The sequence below is a fragment of the Hesperophylax consimilis genome, chromosome 3 (genome assembly GCF_061612785.1).
Source record: "Hesperophylax consimilis isolate HC1 chromosome 3, BYU_Hcon_1.0, whole genome shotgun sequence".
Classification (NCBI taxonomy): domain Eukaryota; kingdom Metazoa; phylum Arthropoda; class Insecta; order Trichoptera; family Limnephilidae; genus Hesperophylax; species Hesperophylax consimilis.
In genome coordinates this window covers 3,400,043-3,420,433 of record NC_142838.1, presented here as the reverse complement: position 1 = coordinate 3,420,433, position 20,391 = coordinate 3,400,043, and the positions used below count along the sequence as shown (strand labels likewise).

At 35.5% G+C, this 20,391-nt stretch overlaps 2 protein-coding genes across 2 annotated transcripts; one reads left to right on the top strand and one right to left on the bottom strand.

Moving 5' to 3' along the window:
- Positions 1 to 3,272: 3,272 nt before the first annotated feature.
- On the bottom strand, positions 3,273 to 15,819 carry LOC149424842 (leucine carboxyl methyltransferase 1). Its single transcript, XM_089650828.1, has 4 exons — positions 15,518 to 15,819; positions 15,223 to 15,406; positions 14,630 to 14,981; positions 3,273 to 6,254 (listed from the first exon to the last, which is right to left on the bottom strand). Exons 1-4 carry the CDS (start codon positions 15,731 to 15,733, stop codon positions 6,053 to 6,055), a joined length of 954 nt encoding a protein of 317 aa, XP_089506954.1. The 5' UTR covers positions 15,734 to 15,819; the 3' UTR covers positions 3,273 to 6,052.
- A 158-nt stretch (positions 15,820 to 15,977) lies between these two features.
- On the top strand, positions 15,978 to 18,615 carry msb1l (protein). The gene is made up of 2 exons (XM_089650826.1): positions 15,978 to 16,364; positions 16,986 to 18,615. Exons 1-2 carry the CDS (start codon positions 16,233 to 16,235, stop codon positions 18,207 to 18,209), a joined length of 1,356 nt encoding a protein of 451 aa, XP_089506952.1. The 5' UTR covers positions 15,978 to 16,232; the 3' UTR covers positions 18,210 to 18,615.
- The last annotated feature ends 1,776 nt before the right edge of the window (positions 18,616 to 20,391 follow it).

The following is a 20,391-nucleotide window of genomic DNA, read 5'->3' as shown; positions in this document are numbered from 1 at the left end:
ATCAGGCATTATACCAGTCTGGAAGATTTTATTTAAGATGCTTAAGAAGTGGTTTAGAACATTATCATTACTATTTTTGATTATGCTGTAAGGTATACCATCTCTGCCTGGAGATGAGTCCTCGACTGTTGATAAACCATTTTTTAGCTCAATTAAGGTGAATGGAGAGTCTAGCCAATGATTAGACATGGGAGTATTATAGATGGGCGTTATTTCATCTAAGTTAGGAACAGAAGGGGGGGCAATTTTGTCCAAGAATTCATCTATCCATTTAGAATGAGACGCTCGAGGAGATGGTGAACTGAAGGAGGATCGAAATCTTCGGATCATAGACCAAACTTCCGAAATTGGAGTGTTCGGAGATACTGAACTGCAAAAGTTGTACCACCCGGATCTTTTTTTTGACCTCAATACCCTTTTGGCATTGGATTCAGCGTTTTTGTATATAAGATAGTTCTCCATAGTCATATTGTAACGATAGGAAAGAGATTTAGCTTTCCGAATTCTTACTACTTTGGAACATTCCTCATCCCACCAGGGAGTTGGAGGGAGTTTTTTGAGAGATTTAGTTTTAGGGGGAGGATTTGATTTATTTATTGCAGTTATGAGCATTGATTTGAAGTTATTATAATCATCTTTGACGGAAAATATATCGGTGGCGGGTGAATTTAGTAGGAACTTGTCCATATGAGAGTTAAATTCATCCCATTTGGTGTGTTTCGTTTTAATCTTTGTCGAAATATGAGACTTGTCTGATTGGAAAGAAGTTTGATAAGTAATGATGATCGGGAAATGATCACTGGAGCAAGGGTCGGGGGACACCACCCACGAGGAGAGAGAAGCCAGACTAGTAGAACATATCGAGAGATCCACTGCACTGGGGTTTGTGCTGGGGCGTGAGATCCTAGTAGGAGATCCGTCATTCAAAAGGAAAAGGTTGGATTGATCTAGGAAATCCATCACACTTCGACCATCTCGGTCGGAGAAAGCAGAACCCCAGACGGGGGAATGGGCATTAAAATCGCCTAATATAAAGAAAGGAGGGCTTAGTTGACTTACAATTTGCAACCAAGTTTGTTTATTGAAGTGGGCTGTTGGGGGAAGATAGACTGAAATAAAGGATGTGTCCTTTATTTTAGCTGCAACCATTTGGAAGTCAGCATTGGGGGGTTTGATATTATTTATTGGGGAAAATGATATGGATTTTTTAATAAAAAGGGCAGCATTGCCGCCCGAACCTTCCGGGCGATCGTCGCGGAGACAGGAATACCCTCCCACATTAAAGTGGGTGGATGGAGTAAACCAAGTCTCCGAGATAGCAGCCAAAGAAATAAAGTTAGAATTTAATAGGTTAAGGAGATCAGATTTGTTAGAAATAGCACTTCGGCTATTCCACTGAAGTATTCTGACATCCTGAAGAGCCATTTTGAATAAATGATTTTAATGTGGAAATAATAGTAGCAGCGTTGGACGGTAGATTAGTTTGAGAAGAAATAAGGTCAATTAGAAGAATAATAAGAGTTTGGATAAATGAAGAATTGTCTTGGGAGAGTTTTTCAGAAAGTTTAAGAGAGTTCATTGAGGACGGATTATAATTATTTGCACACCCATTTGTGGCATTTGAAAGAGGTGAACCATTGGGATTTAAGAGCAGTGAGTTGTGTTGTTGCTGATCGTATCCAGGAGCCGGTTTAGAGATAGCGTTTTTGTATGTGAATTTAGTTGAACGAGAAGAAGTTGTTGTAGTGGAGGGAAGAGGGTTGGATGAGGAGTTGCTGGATAAAGCCTCAGCAAATGATTTTTTGACAGGCGGGAATAATTTAGAAGCCTGCAGAAAAGACAAGTTCTCAGAGGCCATAGAAATTTTAATATTTTTTTGGCGAGATTGTTCTGGGCAAGATGTGTTGATAGCTGTATGTGAGCCTGAGCAGTTAAAACATTTAGGTGAGGAGGAAGAAGGACATTGGTCAGCTGCGTGGTTTTCTCCACATTTAAAACATCTGGGTTGAGATCTGCATGCAGCTTTGGTATGACCAAAACGACAGCAATTGAAACATTGAGTGGTGGGATATGTATACATTTCAACTGGTAATGAGTTGAAGAATAAATATATATGGGAGGGAAGAGATTGACCTTCAAAGGTGATAACAACAGATTGGGAGGGCTTCCAGGTAATTATACCCTCAGAGGAGTCCTTGTAATTTAGCCTCCTGGCTTTTATGGGATTGCCAATGTGTTGGGGGGTTGAAAGTGAAGACAGAATTTCTTCGATGGACAGATCGGTCGAGATACCTCTGACCAGGCCCATGCGAGTGACATTGAAAGTAGGGATATATGCCTTGAACTTTGAATTAGATGAAATGAAGATATTTTTGATGAAACTGTTGGCAGCTGGCCCTGAGAGGAATTCGACGGAGATTCGGAAGCGACCCTCGGCTTTTACACCTCCAGGTTTGATTGAAAGATTCTTGCTATTTGATAGGAATTTGCCAAATTCAAGAGGGTGGATGGTTTTTCCTTGCTCAGTTTTTTGGGCGTATGCTATGAATGGGCCACGGGAATGAGGAGAATAAAAGTTTGTTGGAGGAAGTTGAGAAAGTGCTGGTGGGGACAGTGAAGTCGAAGGCGAGTCAAGTTTTATTGGGGAAGAAGGAGTAAATTTCCTTTTTTTGGTAGAAGTCAAGATGACAGAATCACTGTCAGAAATTTCTACATTTTCCCCGTCTGGGGGGTCTGGAGAGGGATCTGGGGGCTTTGTAGGGGGTCCAGGAGGGAAATCTTCCTCCATTATTCACAACAGTAAACAACTACAATAATAGTATGAAAAATGACAGAAGTAAAAAAGTTTATAAATATCTGGAAATCAGCAGCGAAAAGTGACTCCTGGAAGATCAGGAGGGAGAAGAAACCTCAAGGCACAACACAATACACTTTTTTTTTGCCAGAAAACAAAAAAGAATGGTAAAAAATTAATTTTAGATAGAGCAAAACAAAACAACTGATGACAGCCAAATGTTATTGTTGCAATCCCTCTAATATCTTAATAAAATAAAAATCCAACAAAAAAATTAAAAACTACAATTTATTCTATTGTGTCGCTGTCCAACGATTTCATACCTCCGTCTCAGACTTAGAGAGCTATCGTATTGCAGGCTATCATAAACAGAAATCTTGAACCAAAATCAAAGTGAAGATAATGTATGTTTGTGATCTGAAACAAAAAACAAAAACGAAAAAAAAAAAAAAAAATGTTAAATAAAATATGGCTTATCTGTTTTATAGGTCCTCAGTTGAAGAGGTCCCGTAAATCCGGAACTAATGACACCACTTGACACTTGACGAGTCAGGTATAAAATCTCCGACTGAATTGAAAGTCTTCGTTCTGGCTTCACTTTCCAAATTTAATCGGTTTAATTATAACAATTGCAAATTCCGGCTAAACGGCAAAAGTTACGCGCATTTCGTGAAATAAGAAGGTAAGCTCTATATAAAACTCGGATGGTGAACACTTTTCAGCAATCTCTTATCAACGGAAACCTTTTGAAACGATTAAACAAACTGGAGCGGTCAAATCACGTCCGCTCTTCTCAACCGTGTACGTGTAAGTTTGTTCTTTCACAATAATTGCAGCTCTTTCTTACTCACTAAATAATAATGTGTAAGAAAGAGCAGCTGAAAATGAGACAAACGATGTACATATGTATGTCTGCTTCACCCAAAGAAATAATGTAATCATTATAGTACATCTCCTCCACTCGTAAAAGAAAGGAAATGCTGTTGCCGTAGGAATTATAAAAGTGCCCAATCTTGACAAGTAAAGTCAGATTTTGTGATTTTTTCAAGAGTCCGCTTTTTAGCTAACATGCAAGTATCAATTACAATATAGGTACTGTGATATATTACTAATAATATGAATATAAAAAATAATTCATGAATGCTCTTAGATTTCTAGTATGTATTCACAAAATCAAAGCATTAATTCACCTGCTATCTGCCCTAGTTTGTCTTACAATTTTAATTCATACCCTTCAAGCTTTCTGCGCTCCTGGTATTTTTATTTTATCAGTTTTACTCCCTAGGGATTCTCACCTTCATTGTTGTTTTTTTGCCAAATTTAGAAACATGACCGGTTTTTCCATAAAAAGGTTTAGGGAGTAATCATAAAATTATTTCAATATAGTTTTTTTATTTTATTCTTTATACACAAATAAAGTAAATTTTATATCACAAACATCTGGTTTAATTTGAAAGATTTTAACAATCAACATCACAACACCCAAACTGGCAGTGCCCTTTACATGAAATAGAATAATCCAAATCAGTATATTTTTGCACTGCAGTGAAATACCAAAATACAACCTGTAACGTCCCAAGGAAAATGCATTGTGGTTTTGTTTCCTAGTTCCACGGAAGTATCTAATGTAATTGAAATGGAAATCTTAACATTTGTTCACATTTAGCCTTAATTCAAGAAATAATACTGTGTATCCCCATTCCGGAGACTTAAATATATGTTTTACATCAAGGGAGACAAAGTACTAAAATATTGTGCCTTTATGGACTTATCAATAATAATTATTCCTATTTTGAAAATTCGTATCAAGTGAAAAAACGGCACCTGTCAAAAATAAAATATCATCTTATAATTTTTCTTTTTTACTCAATCTATAATTTTTATATCATCATTATTAACCATCACATTTCGAACCATCCTGTAGAAAAATAATTTGGATTACATCTTAAGTGTAGGTAATACATTAAAATACTTATTTTTAAATGGGCTAATAACACCAAGTGTTATTGAATATATTTAGTAATAATTATTTAAATTATACGTCAATAATTGTCCTTGTGATTCTACTTCCGGGTAAGTCATATTTGGCCACTTTCCAGAATTTCAAAAATTTTGACTGCATTAGCATTTCACAGTTTTACTATTATCATTGTAGGACCATTGGACACGTAAATGTAATATGATTTTATATCTATAATGATGGAGGACTGTTGCCCTTGTTTAATCGCATTTCAAAACGATTTATGCGGTGTAGGTTCACATTGACATATATGTTGAATTACAAGTACGAATATGAAAATATTTACTACGCATTCGGAGAATGAAACTACTGATTAGTGATTGTTACTTCTTTACAATATTCAATAATTATGCATTAATATTTACTTTTAATGACCTTTGCCAGACATGAGACGTATAGAGCTTTGAGAATTTCAGTTTTAGATAATTATCCAAAATCCATAAATTGTTCTTTATGTAATTTGGAGGAATTTAAATCTGTAAACATATATCAATGAGGAAGTTTATATGGAAACCGCAAGTGAATATTACGAATTAAAAATCTCAATGCTAATCCAAAGTGTGAATTTTTTAGAGTTGAGTACATAATATTGTTATAGCTGCAATTTGACACCTCGACTCTTATTAATAAATATACACAATTATACATAAAAATGCTTGCAAACTAAGACTGGAAATAATATTTGATAATAGCAAATATTCTCAAAGAAGTTAGTACGAGTACAATTTGTGACAAATTATGAAAGATTTGAAACCCTTACAATTTTACATGATTGCTGAAAATCCTTTTAGATTTCTAAGAACCACAGACTAGAATATCAGGAGATTTTCTGCTTAATAAAATAAAATCAACAACATCACTTTACTAAAAGGAAATTAATGCAAAAAACACAAACATTCTGACATACTAAAATCTCATTGGGAATTATTGATACCTAAAGATTTTAATAAACCAAAAACTGCAAAACAAAATCCTAGGCTAAGCTATGAAATCCTAGCAAAAGTCTAGGATTCAATTACAATCTAATTACGTTGATTCCTGGGATATTTATTGAAGGTTTAATTCTAGAGTAGAAGTATTCAAGCTAGACGTTGAATAAACAGTTAGTAAAACACACAAAAAGATTAAAAAGGGTACATATTTTACAAAGTATATTACACTTACTTATTTTTTCTCTTCGTATTATTTTAATTAAAAAGTTTAATGTTTTGGTATAATAATGACAATGAATAGGATGTTTAGCTGTGGAGTGAGATTTGGTTGAGGGTGGTTCCTTGGGAGGCGAGGACGATGCAGTAGTGCTGGAACAGCTGCGTGAGAAGCTCGCCTTCGTCCAGCATCTCGATGGACTCCACGCGGCGCCGCTCCGAGACCGGCAGTGCCCTCCACACCTCCTCCATGTCCCACGCGTCCGCCATGTTCCAGCCACATGACAGGAATCTGCAGAATTCAAGCCACTTTAATGTAAACATATCTCTCAACTGTCTTTACAAAGATAAGCTCAACCAATGACCAAATAAAATACCATACTAATAAAAAGTTCTATCCCAACAGTAGCACAAAAATTTCTGCCAAGACCGTTTCCATGGTAATGGATTGGATGGTAGATCAATGGCTTGACATTTGGAGGCAACAACAATAAATTATTTTTTAGTTATCATAACCTATTCTATTCAAATAAAACCATAGACATATGAATATTAGTAGACCTGCCCTAAGTGATTAAAAGCGTATTATTCCCCACTCCCCATACCGGTTCTATTGGAGCCGGCTGGGCTCGTGTATGGCTTCCCGTGAATCTTGAGAATGTGACGTCATCATTCTTGTTCGAACTAGCGTCGAGCTATGGTCGAGGCATTTTATGAAATAACACGGCAAAATGTGGCTTGTGCTATGAAAACTTATAAAAATAGATGTGAAAAAGAGAATAAACCCAATTGTCGTATTACATTCCATATGTAAACATCATTTTAAGCTTATTCACATCGTATAATATGAATCAGTTGTAGAAACATATACTATCACATCGAGATACATCTGGTCGAATGTAGCGATTCTCAAGTGTGCGCATCGTTGTTACTGGGAAGTAAATTATGAACACTTATAAAAGTGTCTTAACTAAATACGTAAACAAAATATTCGACTCTGAAAATAGAAGAAATTTTTTTTTGCCGAATTTGGACTTCGCAAATTTGTTCATAACGTGGTGAGTAATTTGCGCTCACATGTAAAAATGTCTATTCATTCAAAAGCAGATTTTACTTTTAAGAACTAAATTGTGATATTATAAAGCGAGATGCCTATATACTGTCAGATTGATTTATTGACGAATCACAGTCAGCTTTACCCCCTTCGTTCTTCAACAGTTGATTTTACCCCTCACCTTTAATTTCTAGTCTATATATTCATATGTCTGTGAATAAAACACATTTTTGTTTTTACAATACTGTCTTTAAGTGTAATAACTTTTCTTGCAAGCCTAGGCAGTAAATATCAAATACCAATTTTCAAAACTTGGATAAATAATTAAATAACCGGTCCTCTCATTTACATACACATATTCTTTGACTTATTTCTTACTTGCCACATTTTTCCTTATTTTTGTGATACAATAATAAGTAAATTTTTATTTTTTTATTGTAATATAAAGAATATGAGTTATATTTTACAAAATATTATAAGGTATAAGTATTTTTTGTCATGTATGTTATCAGAAAAGAGGAACTCTTGTACCTGAGGGAGCCACAATTCTTACTTTGGTTGTATATTGTAATAATGTATGAAATAAAAATTTTAAAAAATTATGTGTTTTTTGAAAAATTGTTTAATTATTTTTATTTGTTCTGATTGGGTTGATAATGCAACCCTATTCAGAAGAGATGATTGTAATTTTTTATGGCTTGGTAAATATAATGGTTTGCATTTGTGTTGTTTTAAAATTAGGTGTAATAAACTGAATTCTATTTCTCATTAGTTTGTAGATTTTGGATATTTTTTTCTTCACACATTTTAACATTGGAAACTTGCTTAAATATGTGATCAACATTTGTCACTGGAAATAGTTTAAAAGGAGATTTTGTTGGGAAGGTAGGATTTTTTTAAGTATTACTTTTAGTTTAGTTTAGATTGTTTTGTAAAATCCTCCCCAACCCATAATGCCGTAGACAGGCAAAGAATGAATAAGGGCATAGTACACATTTTTTTGTACTGTAATGTCATTGGCTATTAGCCTGCTAAGTTCAGTTGGCATATACTGTAGAATTTTGGTTGAAAGGGTAGAAATGAAAATAAAAGATAAAATATGGAGTGCTTAACATGTTGACTGCCACGGAAATTTTCAGAATTCCGGTCTAAAAACCCAATTTCATTTAATCATATTATATTATTAAAAACTCCAATTTTTTATCACTATATTTTCTGTTCATTTATTAATAAATTTTCTGTTCTGTAAGCCAGCATTGATTATTTTTTCTCTTCCCAGAAGTCATCTATCCATATTAGCACTTATATATGTACAATGAATTTTATCGTATTTTAGCGAATATGGCAAGTAAACCCTTGTACCCGCCTCAGAACAAAAATCTTCTATTGAGGCGGCTTACGTACTTGTTTGTATATGATTATGTTATTGCAATAAACGCCCGAGTTGCCGGCAATTAAACACACACACTATGAGTTATATTGTAGTCGGCGTCCTAGCAAAGAACGCAATCTACGAGTAGGGGAAATGGATCAGATTTTTTCATTGCGCATGCTCACAGATAAGTTTCGATCTCCAAATGGAGTGAAAACAAATCTTATATAGGCAATTGATGGGCAATTGCATCTCTGTACGAGGGAAGCAGCGTTGCATGTGTTAGAGTGAACGGTTATTTTACCAAGTGGTTTGATATCACAAAAGGTGTCAAACGGCTGTTAAATGTCACCGCTGGTTATTCAATCTGTATGCATGCAAAAAATTAAAGATGTGGGCAAATTAACAATCTGAAAGTATGTTGTATGCTGATGATGTGGTTCTAACAATATGGAAGATCTGCAGTCGTTCATATGAATGAGTTAATAATGAATAATAACTACAGAAGGACGTGCACAAAGTACAATAGTAACTTTTCAGACGCTGATATTTCTAAATAGTATAAAATAAAGTCGCTAACCGCGCCTGTCTGTGCGCTTAGTTCTTCTAAACTACGCAATGGATTTTGATAGGGTTGTCACTATAATTTAGAGAATTTCTTCCGGAAGGTTTATATATAATATAATACATGCATTTTATATTTACAGAAAGTAGAGAAAAACAATGTTTTATAATAAGTTGTAAAAAATTATTTTTTTTAATCACTATTATTATTGTCGTCTATTGTAAAACAGTGTATGTATTGTCAGCCAGCAAGCTCGCATCTCTAAAATGTCCCCTGTATATCAAGTCTAAATAAACTAACTAAACTAAGTGTTCAATATAAAGACCCAAAGATCACATGAAACACAGGTATGCTGTCAAGGCGTTTTCACTTCTGCAGTACAAACGTCAAAAGTATACTATTCAACGCATTCTGCACTTTGCTGTACACACGAGAACTGAGGGTAGATTACACTGCATCCCAATGGCATAAGCTAAAAGTCGCTTACAATAATGCTTACTGCCAACTTTTCCACCTACCGAGATACTGCAGTGCTACGGAAATGTTCCTGGAGGGACGAGTGCTCTCTTGCAGAGCGCTTCTTCGCCACCACATGGGAAGCTTATGGCGCAGACTACGCCAACCAAATAACACTATCATCACTGCCATGGTTGCCTGAACGGAGTCCCCCTGATGGCCCTCTGGAGACAGGAGATGTTCAAATATCCTCCATAAACAGATGCTTGCACACATTTTTCATTTCTATTCCGCATTGCCTATCTGTGTATTCTTATTATTTGTCTGTTATTTTAAAATATGGAATGTATAGCATTGCACTACATGCCTGCATACATTCTGGAATAAACTCTTATTATTACATATTAATATAGTCGCTAAATCGGTAAGCTTTGTAAAAAATGTATGTTTAGAATAAAATATTAATAAAAAAAACAAATACATTCTGTAAAGTTAAATTGTTTTCTAAATTATTGCTAAACGCACTTTTTTGGAACTATAAACTTCAATGTCAAAGCGCCAAAAAATGGATTGGATAGTTCGTATGTTTAAATCACTCAGGCACAGTACACATTGCACCCGTGCGAAGCCGGGCGGGTCGCTAGTTTTCCATATGTCCTCAGGTCAATTTATTTATACATATTGTATATTTCAAAAAATTGAATCAACTTGTTCATTACCAGCGACCGCGGAAGTGGGGGGCAGAGGGGGCCAAATGCCCCCCTAAAATCAAATGGGGGGGGCCGCGCCCCCTCCAATTTTACTACCTGTGTAAAGAAGGATTATTTGTGCTGGTAAAGATTATCTGTATCCTTCACAGTGCTTTTTTTCATAAATAAAAAAGTGTTTGTTGTATACAAGAAAAAATGTTAAGAGAAAAATGTTAAGAGCATTCGAGGACTTTTTTTAACATTTAAATAGATTTAAATGAAATTCTTAAAGAATTTTCTTCAAAGACGGCTGAGAGACGCAACGTTTTTGGTATCGTTCAATGAATGCAATAAAGCAATATTTAAAAAAAAAGTTTTTTATTCACTGAACCTGTTATTTGTTTGACCTGGTCATCTCTGTTTTGTCTTATTTATAACTAGTTGATTGACTGGAGAGGAGACTGAAGGAAGAGGGTGACTAAACATGTTTGCCACCTTGTCATAGAGTACTTCCGCGGTCCCTGTTCATTACGAACCCTCTACCCCGCTGTGTGTACGATCTTTAAGTTATTTCTCATTTTCATTATGTTGTTTTCCTTTATTTATTTTATTTATCTTTGAACATTATTTCATGATGTATGTATAAGGTCATTCGTACACGGAGATACTTAAGCGACTCGAATTTGGTGCGTGTAACATACGCGTCACTCATGAGTATCTGCCATACTATTTTGCTAGTATTCGTACACAACGCAATATGTCGACTCATTGCACGCTACTGACAATACTGGAAGCATGCTACGCAAGTTGCATTCGCATCTACTACTCGTTTGACAGAAATGATAACCGAACATGATTTGAAAGTTAAATTTGTTTTGGAGGTGGGAAAAAAACAGTATAAAATATAAAATGTTTGGACAGACAGAATCGGGGGGAGGGCTCGGTCTGTTACTGGGCTTGGTACCAGTGACGACATATGGAAGAAAAAATTTTTTGCTTGGTTTTGAAAGAATTTACCGGAGAAGGTGTGGATTGAGGTTGGAAAGAAAAGTCAATTTGACATCATTCTCACGGAGTTCCTTGGCGGGGACGAATTAACACTCATTTCTTTGTGTGAGTGAAACCAAAATGTTCTTTTTTCTCAAAACCAAAACCAGATGTAACCTGGATAAGAAATCGGCTTTATTGTCTTCCGACTTAATATGCTCCATACTATAGTCAAACGTTTGTAAAATTAAAGCATAACGTTGCAATCGATTAGCGGCTAGAATAGGTACTTGCTTATTCGTATCTAAAATATGCACTAACGGTTTATAATCAATCACATGCTAAAATAAATTTGTTTCCATACAAAAATTGAAAAATCTTTTTAAACCAAAAATAATTGCACACGCCTCTTTTTCCAGAATTGAATATTTCCGCTCTGTATTCGATCAAGTTCTGCTTGCAAATGCAATTGGGCGTTCTATCCCGTTGTCATAAATATGGCATAGCATGGCTGAAATACTAATGTTGCTTGCGTCCGTAATGAGTTCAATAGGTATACTAGGATTAAAATTAACTAGAATTCTTTCTGATAGAAAGGTTAGGTGGGGGGGAGAGTGACAACTCTGATAATTTGTTAGACTTTGGTCCGCTCTCAGACGTGGACAGAACCAATGCTAATCCCCCTGTTCTTTGCAGATCTCCAAAACCATGGAAAGGGAGATTGCGTTCCAAACCACAACCATGCCCACGTTACCCAAAGTTAAAAGTGCATAAAATAAAACAGTGATTACATAGATAATGTCTTTAAGTAAAAATGAAATATTTTGTTGTTTGCATTATATAGAGTCAAAAGAAAAAAAATGAAAAAAAAGTAATTATTGTGTGTGGGGGTGTGATGTCTGTGCGAATGTGGATGAGTGCAAGCGAGATGGAATGCTTGCAAGATCTTATAAAAGGCGATGCATGTTAGTTGTGTGCCTCTTTTAAAATAATAATACTCTTAGGTGATCTATGTACTGTTATTTATTGGGGAACTGCTTGTAGCAAAAGAGGCACACAACTAACGTGCATCGCCTTTTATAAGATCTTGCAAACATTCCATCTCGCTTGCACTCGTCCACATTCGTACAGACATCACAAAGGGTCTTATTTTTTATAGAGTGTCTTTTTTCTGTATATTATATTAATTTTATGCAAAAACTTTAATGGTTCATGCAACATATCATTATTTCAATAAAATATGTATAACTGTTTTTTTCCCTAGTAAACTAAAATAAAATAATGAGTGTAAATAAGTCCAAAGTCATGGTGTTTGAAAGATAGTACGAAAGCAGTGTGCAATATACGAGTAGTTGTGAATGATGAATACTTGTATGGTAGTGACGCATGGAACTGACAGAGGATTGATGCAAGTAAACTGAATGAAGTGCGCAACACTAGATTGGGTTCTTCTTTAATCAGCCGGTGAATACCAGAACATCCTTTGGACAAAGGAGTTTTTCTTATAAAGCCCGGTTGCTTTATAATATGCTCAGTAAAAATATAAAAACTATAGGTTCGTTAAATCTATTCAAGAAAATGGTCAAAAATGCCATACTAGCTGAGAGTGGTGATTTTTGACCACCCATATTGTAGCTTCTGTCATAAATCGCCTTAGAAACCTCATACATATTCGATATAATCCACGTATGTATGTAGTATGTAATTTACTTATTTGAATAAATATAATTGTAAAGCTGCTAATCTAGACACAGAAATCAATATTTAAAATCATATTGGCCAAAGTGAGACGAGCAAATGATGCGATGGCAAGTAGGAAACCAGTTTCCCTTTCTCCCCGTAGCGTCAATCCATTTTTCTTTAATTTTTCCTTCCTTTGAAAATCTAAAATAATTTAAGATTCTACGAGTATAATTTACGACACATACAAACTGAGATATACAGGGTGTCCAGGAGATACTTTGCCTAACAAAAACAAATAATCACTTTTCATCCCCGTAGCGTCAATCCATTTTTCTTTAATTTTTCCTTCCTTTGAAAATCTAAAATAATTTAAGATTCTACGAGTATAATTTACGACACATACAAACTGAGATATACAGGGTGTCCAGGAGATACTTTTCCTAACAAAAACAAATAATCACTTTTCATGTGAAAACCGCACAAAGAGTAACTGATCCCACCTGAGTGGATAAAACAAATGCAGCATCTAATTCACCAATTAACCGAGCTCTTCATACTCTAAATAATATTTGTCTAAACTCTACTCTAATTTCTGTACTGTATTTATTTATTTATATATAATTTGTACATTTATTTATAACAATTACAGGTTATAAAGCCTAAGACGTTATAATTGTACCATTTATGCAGTGTATATGCAATGCCAAAAATCTCGCAAATGCGCTATAGGACACAAAAAATAAATCTAATTTTTTATCTACCGCATTCAAAAAGCACGTAGCTCTCCCCACAGGTGAGTTCATTAATAAATTAGTGCGGCTTGCTCTACTATATAGAAGATTGTGATGACGTCCTCGAGAGTGAGACTCTGGTACAAAAAAATTTAACTGGGCCAGTATCTCATTATTAGATAAGTGACCGTTTATTAGTTGGAAAAAATATTTAAGCAAAGCAATACCTCTACGTGTCTCTAGGGTGTGGTAATTGGTCATGCCTAATATATAAATCGATGGGTATTGTATTCTAATTTTGTACTTACTGGTGAAATGATATACCATTTGTTTTGAAGTTCTCTTGGCGTGTCGCATTTTTACAAATTTGCAATGAACAAGAAAGCATTTTGACATAAAATAAAACGAGGATAAACTATGTTCTGTGACAACACAAACTTAACTAAATTAACGAATTCTTTGCGTACTAAAATCACTCTCCATAGATCGTGATCTGCCGACGGTCGGGCATACCTCACAGCATATCTCCTTGTTTTCTAATATCTTTGGTGCCGATACAGAGTTGTGTGGCGGTCTCTGCGTACCCTTGCGGAACGCCGCGATGATTAGTTACTTGGTTACCTACAATAATTCACCATTTTGAAAGAGCATGGTCCAGTACTCTGCACGCCAATTTATAAAATCAAGCCTGTCAAAAGTTAATTATTATGCAGGTACTTTAAAATATTTTATAATGATCTTGATATATAGCAAAAAAAAATTATGCTGATATTTACAGAAAACCACAACAAATAGAGGAGACGTTGTACAATGATTGCAAGAAAATAAACAAATACATAATGTGATTCTCAAAGTGATATTTAATAAACAGCAAAAGTAATATTAATTCTTGTCTTCCATTGTAATCAATGAGGGCTTATCACTGTTGTCTGTAATTGATGAGGACTTATTTTGAGCGAGAATACTAATGTTATTTTTTTATTCTTTTTTCTATTTATTTTTAATTAACACTATAATTTTTTTTTTTGAATAATTAAAGGAAAATAAATTAGCACAAAATGGTTAACTGAAACAAATTTAAATTATAATTCGAGGGACATAAACGAAAATGAAAAATTTGTGAAACTAACCTTTGTTTCTGGGTATCCAAAGAGACGCAGAATTCAGCCCCAGCTAGCGGACATCCCCGAGCACTCAAGTTGCTCAGCATCACGTCTCCAAACTTATCCCTCAAGTTGACTTGCTCATAGCTTATTATCATGGAGTTAGGAAACTGCGAGGCGATGTACGTTATCAACTGCTGGCATGGCTCAGGCTTCAAGTAGACTAGCACACACTCGGCCAGGAACAGCGTGGGCAGGTCGTGAAGTATTCCTGTGCGTTCCATCTTGCGTTGGACTTCAGTCAGGCAGCGCAGGTCACAGCCCATGAGATGGTAGCCATCTGCGTGAAGGTCTCCTTCTCTTATTATCACCTCTCCATCTGTAGTGACAAAATGCAATATTCATCATCTCATTCAGGTCAAAACTAATCAAGCAATCAACTAGTGAGCTCTGAGTTCCATCTTGCGTTGGACTTCAGGCAGCGCAGGTCACAGCCCGTGAGATGGTAGCCGTCCGCGTGTAGGTCTCCTCTTACTATCACCTCCCATCCGAAGTGACAAAATGCAATATTCATTGTCTCGTTCAGATCAAAACTCATCAACTAGTAAGCTCTATCTTACCTTCAGCATGTATTCTATCCATCAACACTTTGTTTTTCTTGATAGCGTGGCTTTTCCTGGCCGTGACACTGGGGAAATCCATCTCCACAAAATTGCTCACAACTTGCTTTAAGTCGTGCAATCTCCAGTAAAGTGTATCGAATCCACATCCCAAATTAACAATTTGACATTTGCTTCCTGTGACCTGTTAAATTAAAACAGATTATAGTGACCATTATAAAGCACAATTGGTTTCAAGATGTTATCCAAGATATTAAATATTAATAATTTACGCAATAACCATTAAATGGACTACCTTCAGAAACTTGTCAATGAATATCTCAACTCCCTTGACCCTTGCAAAATATCCCCGGTTTATTTCTGGAGCCTTGCGATCAACATGTCTCACAAAATGGGAAATATAATCATCCTGCCAGTATCCTTGTTTCACGGCACTTCGTTTGCACTCACTGGCATCGTCGTTCGTAGCTTTGACAGCATCATCACCAGGTATTCTCGGAGGGGTATCCATTATATTATTGCGAAAAATTATTCATAGTATCATAAACTTCAGATATTTTATTATATTTTGAAGGACACAATATTTTTGACAGTTCGAATTAGTGTTGCAAGATTAAAAAAATTAATCTTCGGAACCTCAAAAATCATCGATTCGTCGTACTGAGTAAGAACTTGCGCAGTGTTTGTCTTGTCTGTGGTTACGATTTTTGGAAGTTTTGAAACATTCCACCAGTTTAGCCAACCTCTCAAAAAAACATCTTCAACGACTTCAACGGCTCTTTTTGTTTTAAAATGTTTTGAGAGATTGCTCTTATTTTCCCGTAAATATATTATTAATTTCTGTTCTTGGCAATAAAGTGGCGACTGGCCTCGATCATTAATGTTGGTGATTCAGTTTCCCGTTAGTGTTAGTTTTTAGATATTCTCATATTGATAGTTTAAGATTTTAACCGTAGGGTTTACGTTAAAACGTTATTTTGACAAGGACCTTTAGCAATAAATTGCTCAACATGGGTAATTATCCCAGTAAAACGAACGCCCTGGACGGATATCTAGATGAAACTATTGATATAGCCGATGAAACTAAACTCGAAGGCGACCCTCGATCACCGAGCATCGACATAAATCGCACACCGTTGCAGGTATTTATTATTTTATGAAGTATCTCGTTGATTGGGAGTGGAAAGTTTCTTATAATATCTATTCATTATAGAATATTGCTTTTGCTGCATTGTGAAGCTAGTGCACTATCGATTTTTTCAAATGCATTATTTTTACCTTCATTTTTTCAGTAAATTACAGGATATAATATTATATCATTTCTACCCTATCTGTATGCACATTTCTTGAAAACTAGGATAATTATTTCCCTAACCACTGCAATTTTATACACAGATATGGAAATTACACTTTGTTTCAACAATTTACATGCACAAAATAGGTTATTCGGTTTTAGTTTGGGTTAATTAAGTAATTTATGCATATTAAGATGAAAACGAAACATCCGCAAAGAGGGATCGTTTTATAAGCAAAATTTTGAGCTTTGAATAAAAATGAAATTACAAGGCATCTTTTACAATCTATCCTGATGTAAATCGTTGTTTCTGGTAGTAATTCAGTTGAAAGGAAGTGTAACTTCCGTAATCTGTGTCTATTAAAAGTGCGGCAAATAAATAATAAATGCAGGAAATATTTACCAAAACCAGCACTATTTTGTTGTTGAATTTTCCTCACACCCTGTAATACTCTTAAATTTATTCCAGAAACAAGGTGTGAAGACAAAACCAATAACTAAAAATGTGGATCTGACCAAGGAATGCTTTGACAAATACAACGAAACTCCAATAAACCCGGCACTCAGAGCCCTGATGAACCAAATGGACCCCAGGTCTCCAACTATCGATTTTCAAAGAACTCCTTTAGCTTTCACTATTAAGAATCCCCAACTTATTTTGGAACACAACGAGAATACTGGTTGTTTTCTGAATGAAAGCGATCTGCAATCCAATGAAACTCTGGATAACTCTAACACTGGAATTATAACAGGCTTAGCTCCAAAGAATCTCTGTGAAGACCTTAGCAACATCTCTGTGGCAGATGATTTCATCCAAGAAGTTATAAACACAGAAACTCCCACTGAGGCTGACTCTTTACATTCCGAGGAAAAGTGCATTTTTGAAGACAACAATAAATCTGTTGACATAATTTCAAGAAATGAGAATACCACACCTAAACTTGGATTACTGGAAACCAATTTGGATTACCTGGAAACAAATCTTGACACAGTAAGAAGACGACATAAAATCATCATTAAGACAAAAAATGATGTTGGGTTGGAAAGTTTGAATGTTCCAATTGAAGTTGCTCCCGTTGCGCCAAAAGCTGACATGAAAAAAGATCTATCGGAAAATGATCCTCGATCGCCATCGGTTGGTATTGACAGAACACCCATTTTAGTGACAGAAAATAACACAGACAAAAAGATCTTAAAATCAAATAAAAAGACAAACAGTCAAATGAAAGAAGTCTTCAAAAACAATGTCAAATTGCAAAAAAAAAAATCAGATGAAAGGTTTCAAGAAAAAGATAGCATTAGGAAAATTACTGATTCGTTGTTGATTTACGAAGATGTATTCCCAAACATTGAAAGCCCGACCCTCAATCCTAAAAGGGCTAACATCCACAGCGGCGAAGGAGCAAGAACTCCCCTGGCTTGTATGATCAATATTGACAAAAGCCGTCCAAATTCTAAGCAGAACACTCCGTCCAATGAGAATATTTTTGATTTCAATATCAAGATTGATAAATCAGCCAACGTCAAGTCGAAGATTCCTGTGAGGGTGTCGAAGGGATCCCCTCCACTAACCCTGAGGAGCTCGGATATGAAGAGCATGATGTCGCGTAGAATAGTACCACTGGACTCTGAGAACACTCCTCCTCAACCCCGCAAGGCTTGCTGGGACACTGATAACAGTGTTGTTTTATAAGTAGAAACACTATTTCATTTTTCTCAATAGGGTTCATAATGTTTGAGGTGGTGATTATCATAAATAAAGTGATATTTAACAATTAAACCGAAATTTTGTTTGATATTCCTGGTTGCAAAATATGTACCAGTTTTTTTCTCACTTTTATTGCAAATTCATGATTGCTTAAAATGTAATTATTTTTTATATTTATTGAAAAACAAATTTTCGGAGAGAGTACAGTGGTTTATGTTCTTAGGTTTATAGATCAATCTAAATCCAGGCTGATAGTACTAAGAGACAAATGCATAATAAGTGCACGACAATCAAACGGATACATTATGATGCTGTTATCATTTTTATGTGATCTGAAAGTGTTTATACATAATGCTATTTTTATTTTATTAATTAATTTTGATATATTTGTTATGATTGCTTTTAATTAATTCCTAATTGTAAATGTTTGAATAAATTACAACAATAAATTACTTGCCTTTTTTTAACATTCCACATGTTGGCCCAATTGCCCCAATGCATTGGGCCAATGTGTGCACACTATCGCCAACGTTGGCCGGTTAAGAACGGTCAAATTGTTTAGGCGGCAAATTAAAAATACCACATTTTAAATCATCACAGAAAATAAAAATAAAATAAATATTTCTTCATTATCATAATTTTTTAATATCGCACAAGAGTCCCATCTGTCTGTAGCCAGTGAGACTACGGAATTCCCAATTGGAGTATGTTGTGAGGCTGAAGGTATTGGAGATGTGGAGTACCTGCCTATTCAAATCTGGTCACCGAACACGGCTAACGCCATTTCAAGCAACTTTTCTGCATCCTGGTCTTGCAACAGAGTGATACTGAGAGTATCTTCCACTACATACATATTATTTTTAAAGTAATAAATTGTTAAATAACACAAATTCCATCAAATGAAAATTACTTGCGCATGTTGGGATTTGAACCCGCGACCTTCGGATTGGTAGTCGAGAGCCTTACCCCTCGACCACGGAGGCTGTCAAATCTAGATGGATGTGGAAATTATCGCAGCCGTGATCATTTATTTGTACAGCACGTTTAATTATTATCGTAATTTGTAAACGTAAATAATCACTCGCTGTTGGCGCTAAGATCCTTTGATGTGAGCATGAACACCGACAATATCGGGTTGACCGGCCAATGTTGGCGGCCAACGCCATCAACGGCCATGTTGTCCTGTACAAGTTAGGCCAGTGCGTTGGCCCAATGCATTGAGCGAATGTGTACTAGGCCAATAACATATTGTCATTGCCACTTTTAAGACTGGCTATGTGCATTTTACCAAATTCTACAGCGGAAGCATAAAACTTCCCAAAATACGTCAAAGAACTGATAAATTAATTATTTACTAGCTGTACCCCGCCACGCGTTGCTGTGACTTAGTCTATTTGTGCAGATAGAGAAACAATAGCTCATGTTGCTTTTACGTTGAACAGATGGCAATTCAAAGAGCATGAGAACAGATGGCCCTGTTTTAAAAAAAAAAATTTTTACCTGTCACAGATGACATCCATGTAATATAGGTATATAAAAACAAATGCGGTGGCGCGTGTTGCTTTTACGTCCAACAGATGGCGCTGTTTTAAAAAAGCATGTTTTTGCCTGTCACAGGTGACAAAAAAGCATGTTTTTGCCTGTCACAGTTAACATCTATATAATACTAGGTGACGTTTACCCGGCTTTGCTGAGTGTTATCCTTAGAAGATAGACATATCATTGCGGACTTTTCTGTACGCCTTTTTAAGATATACAATTCCTTAGTACATCATAAGGTTTAGACAGCGTGAGCAATGTAGTGCCTGTAAATATAAATTTACGATTTTATTATAAAACATTTGTCTTTTCTCTACTTTCTATAAATATAATATGCACATATTATATATGTAAACCTGCCGGAAGAAATTCTCTAAATCGCGGTTAGCCAACCTTTTCAGCAGCAGGGGCCACATTTTAGAAATGAGATTTCCTACCGGGCAGTACTAGAGGCGAGTCGTACTAGCTCATCTTGATACTTGGAACAACTGCTTCAAGTATTAATAAATACCTGTTCCCTAGCATTTCGCAGTTGTACTTACTTTTAAGTAATGGTAAGCCGAAAGGAATTATTTTATGGGGTATTTCTCACTCGCTGCTGGATTCCCCACATTTCGAATCCATGGGA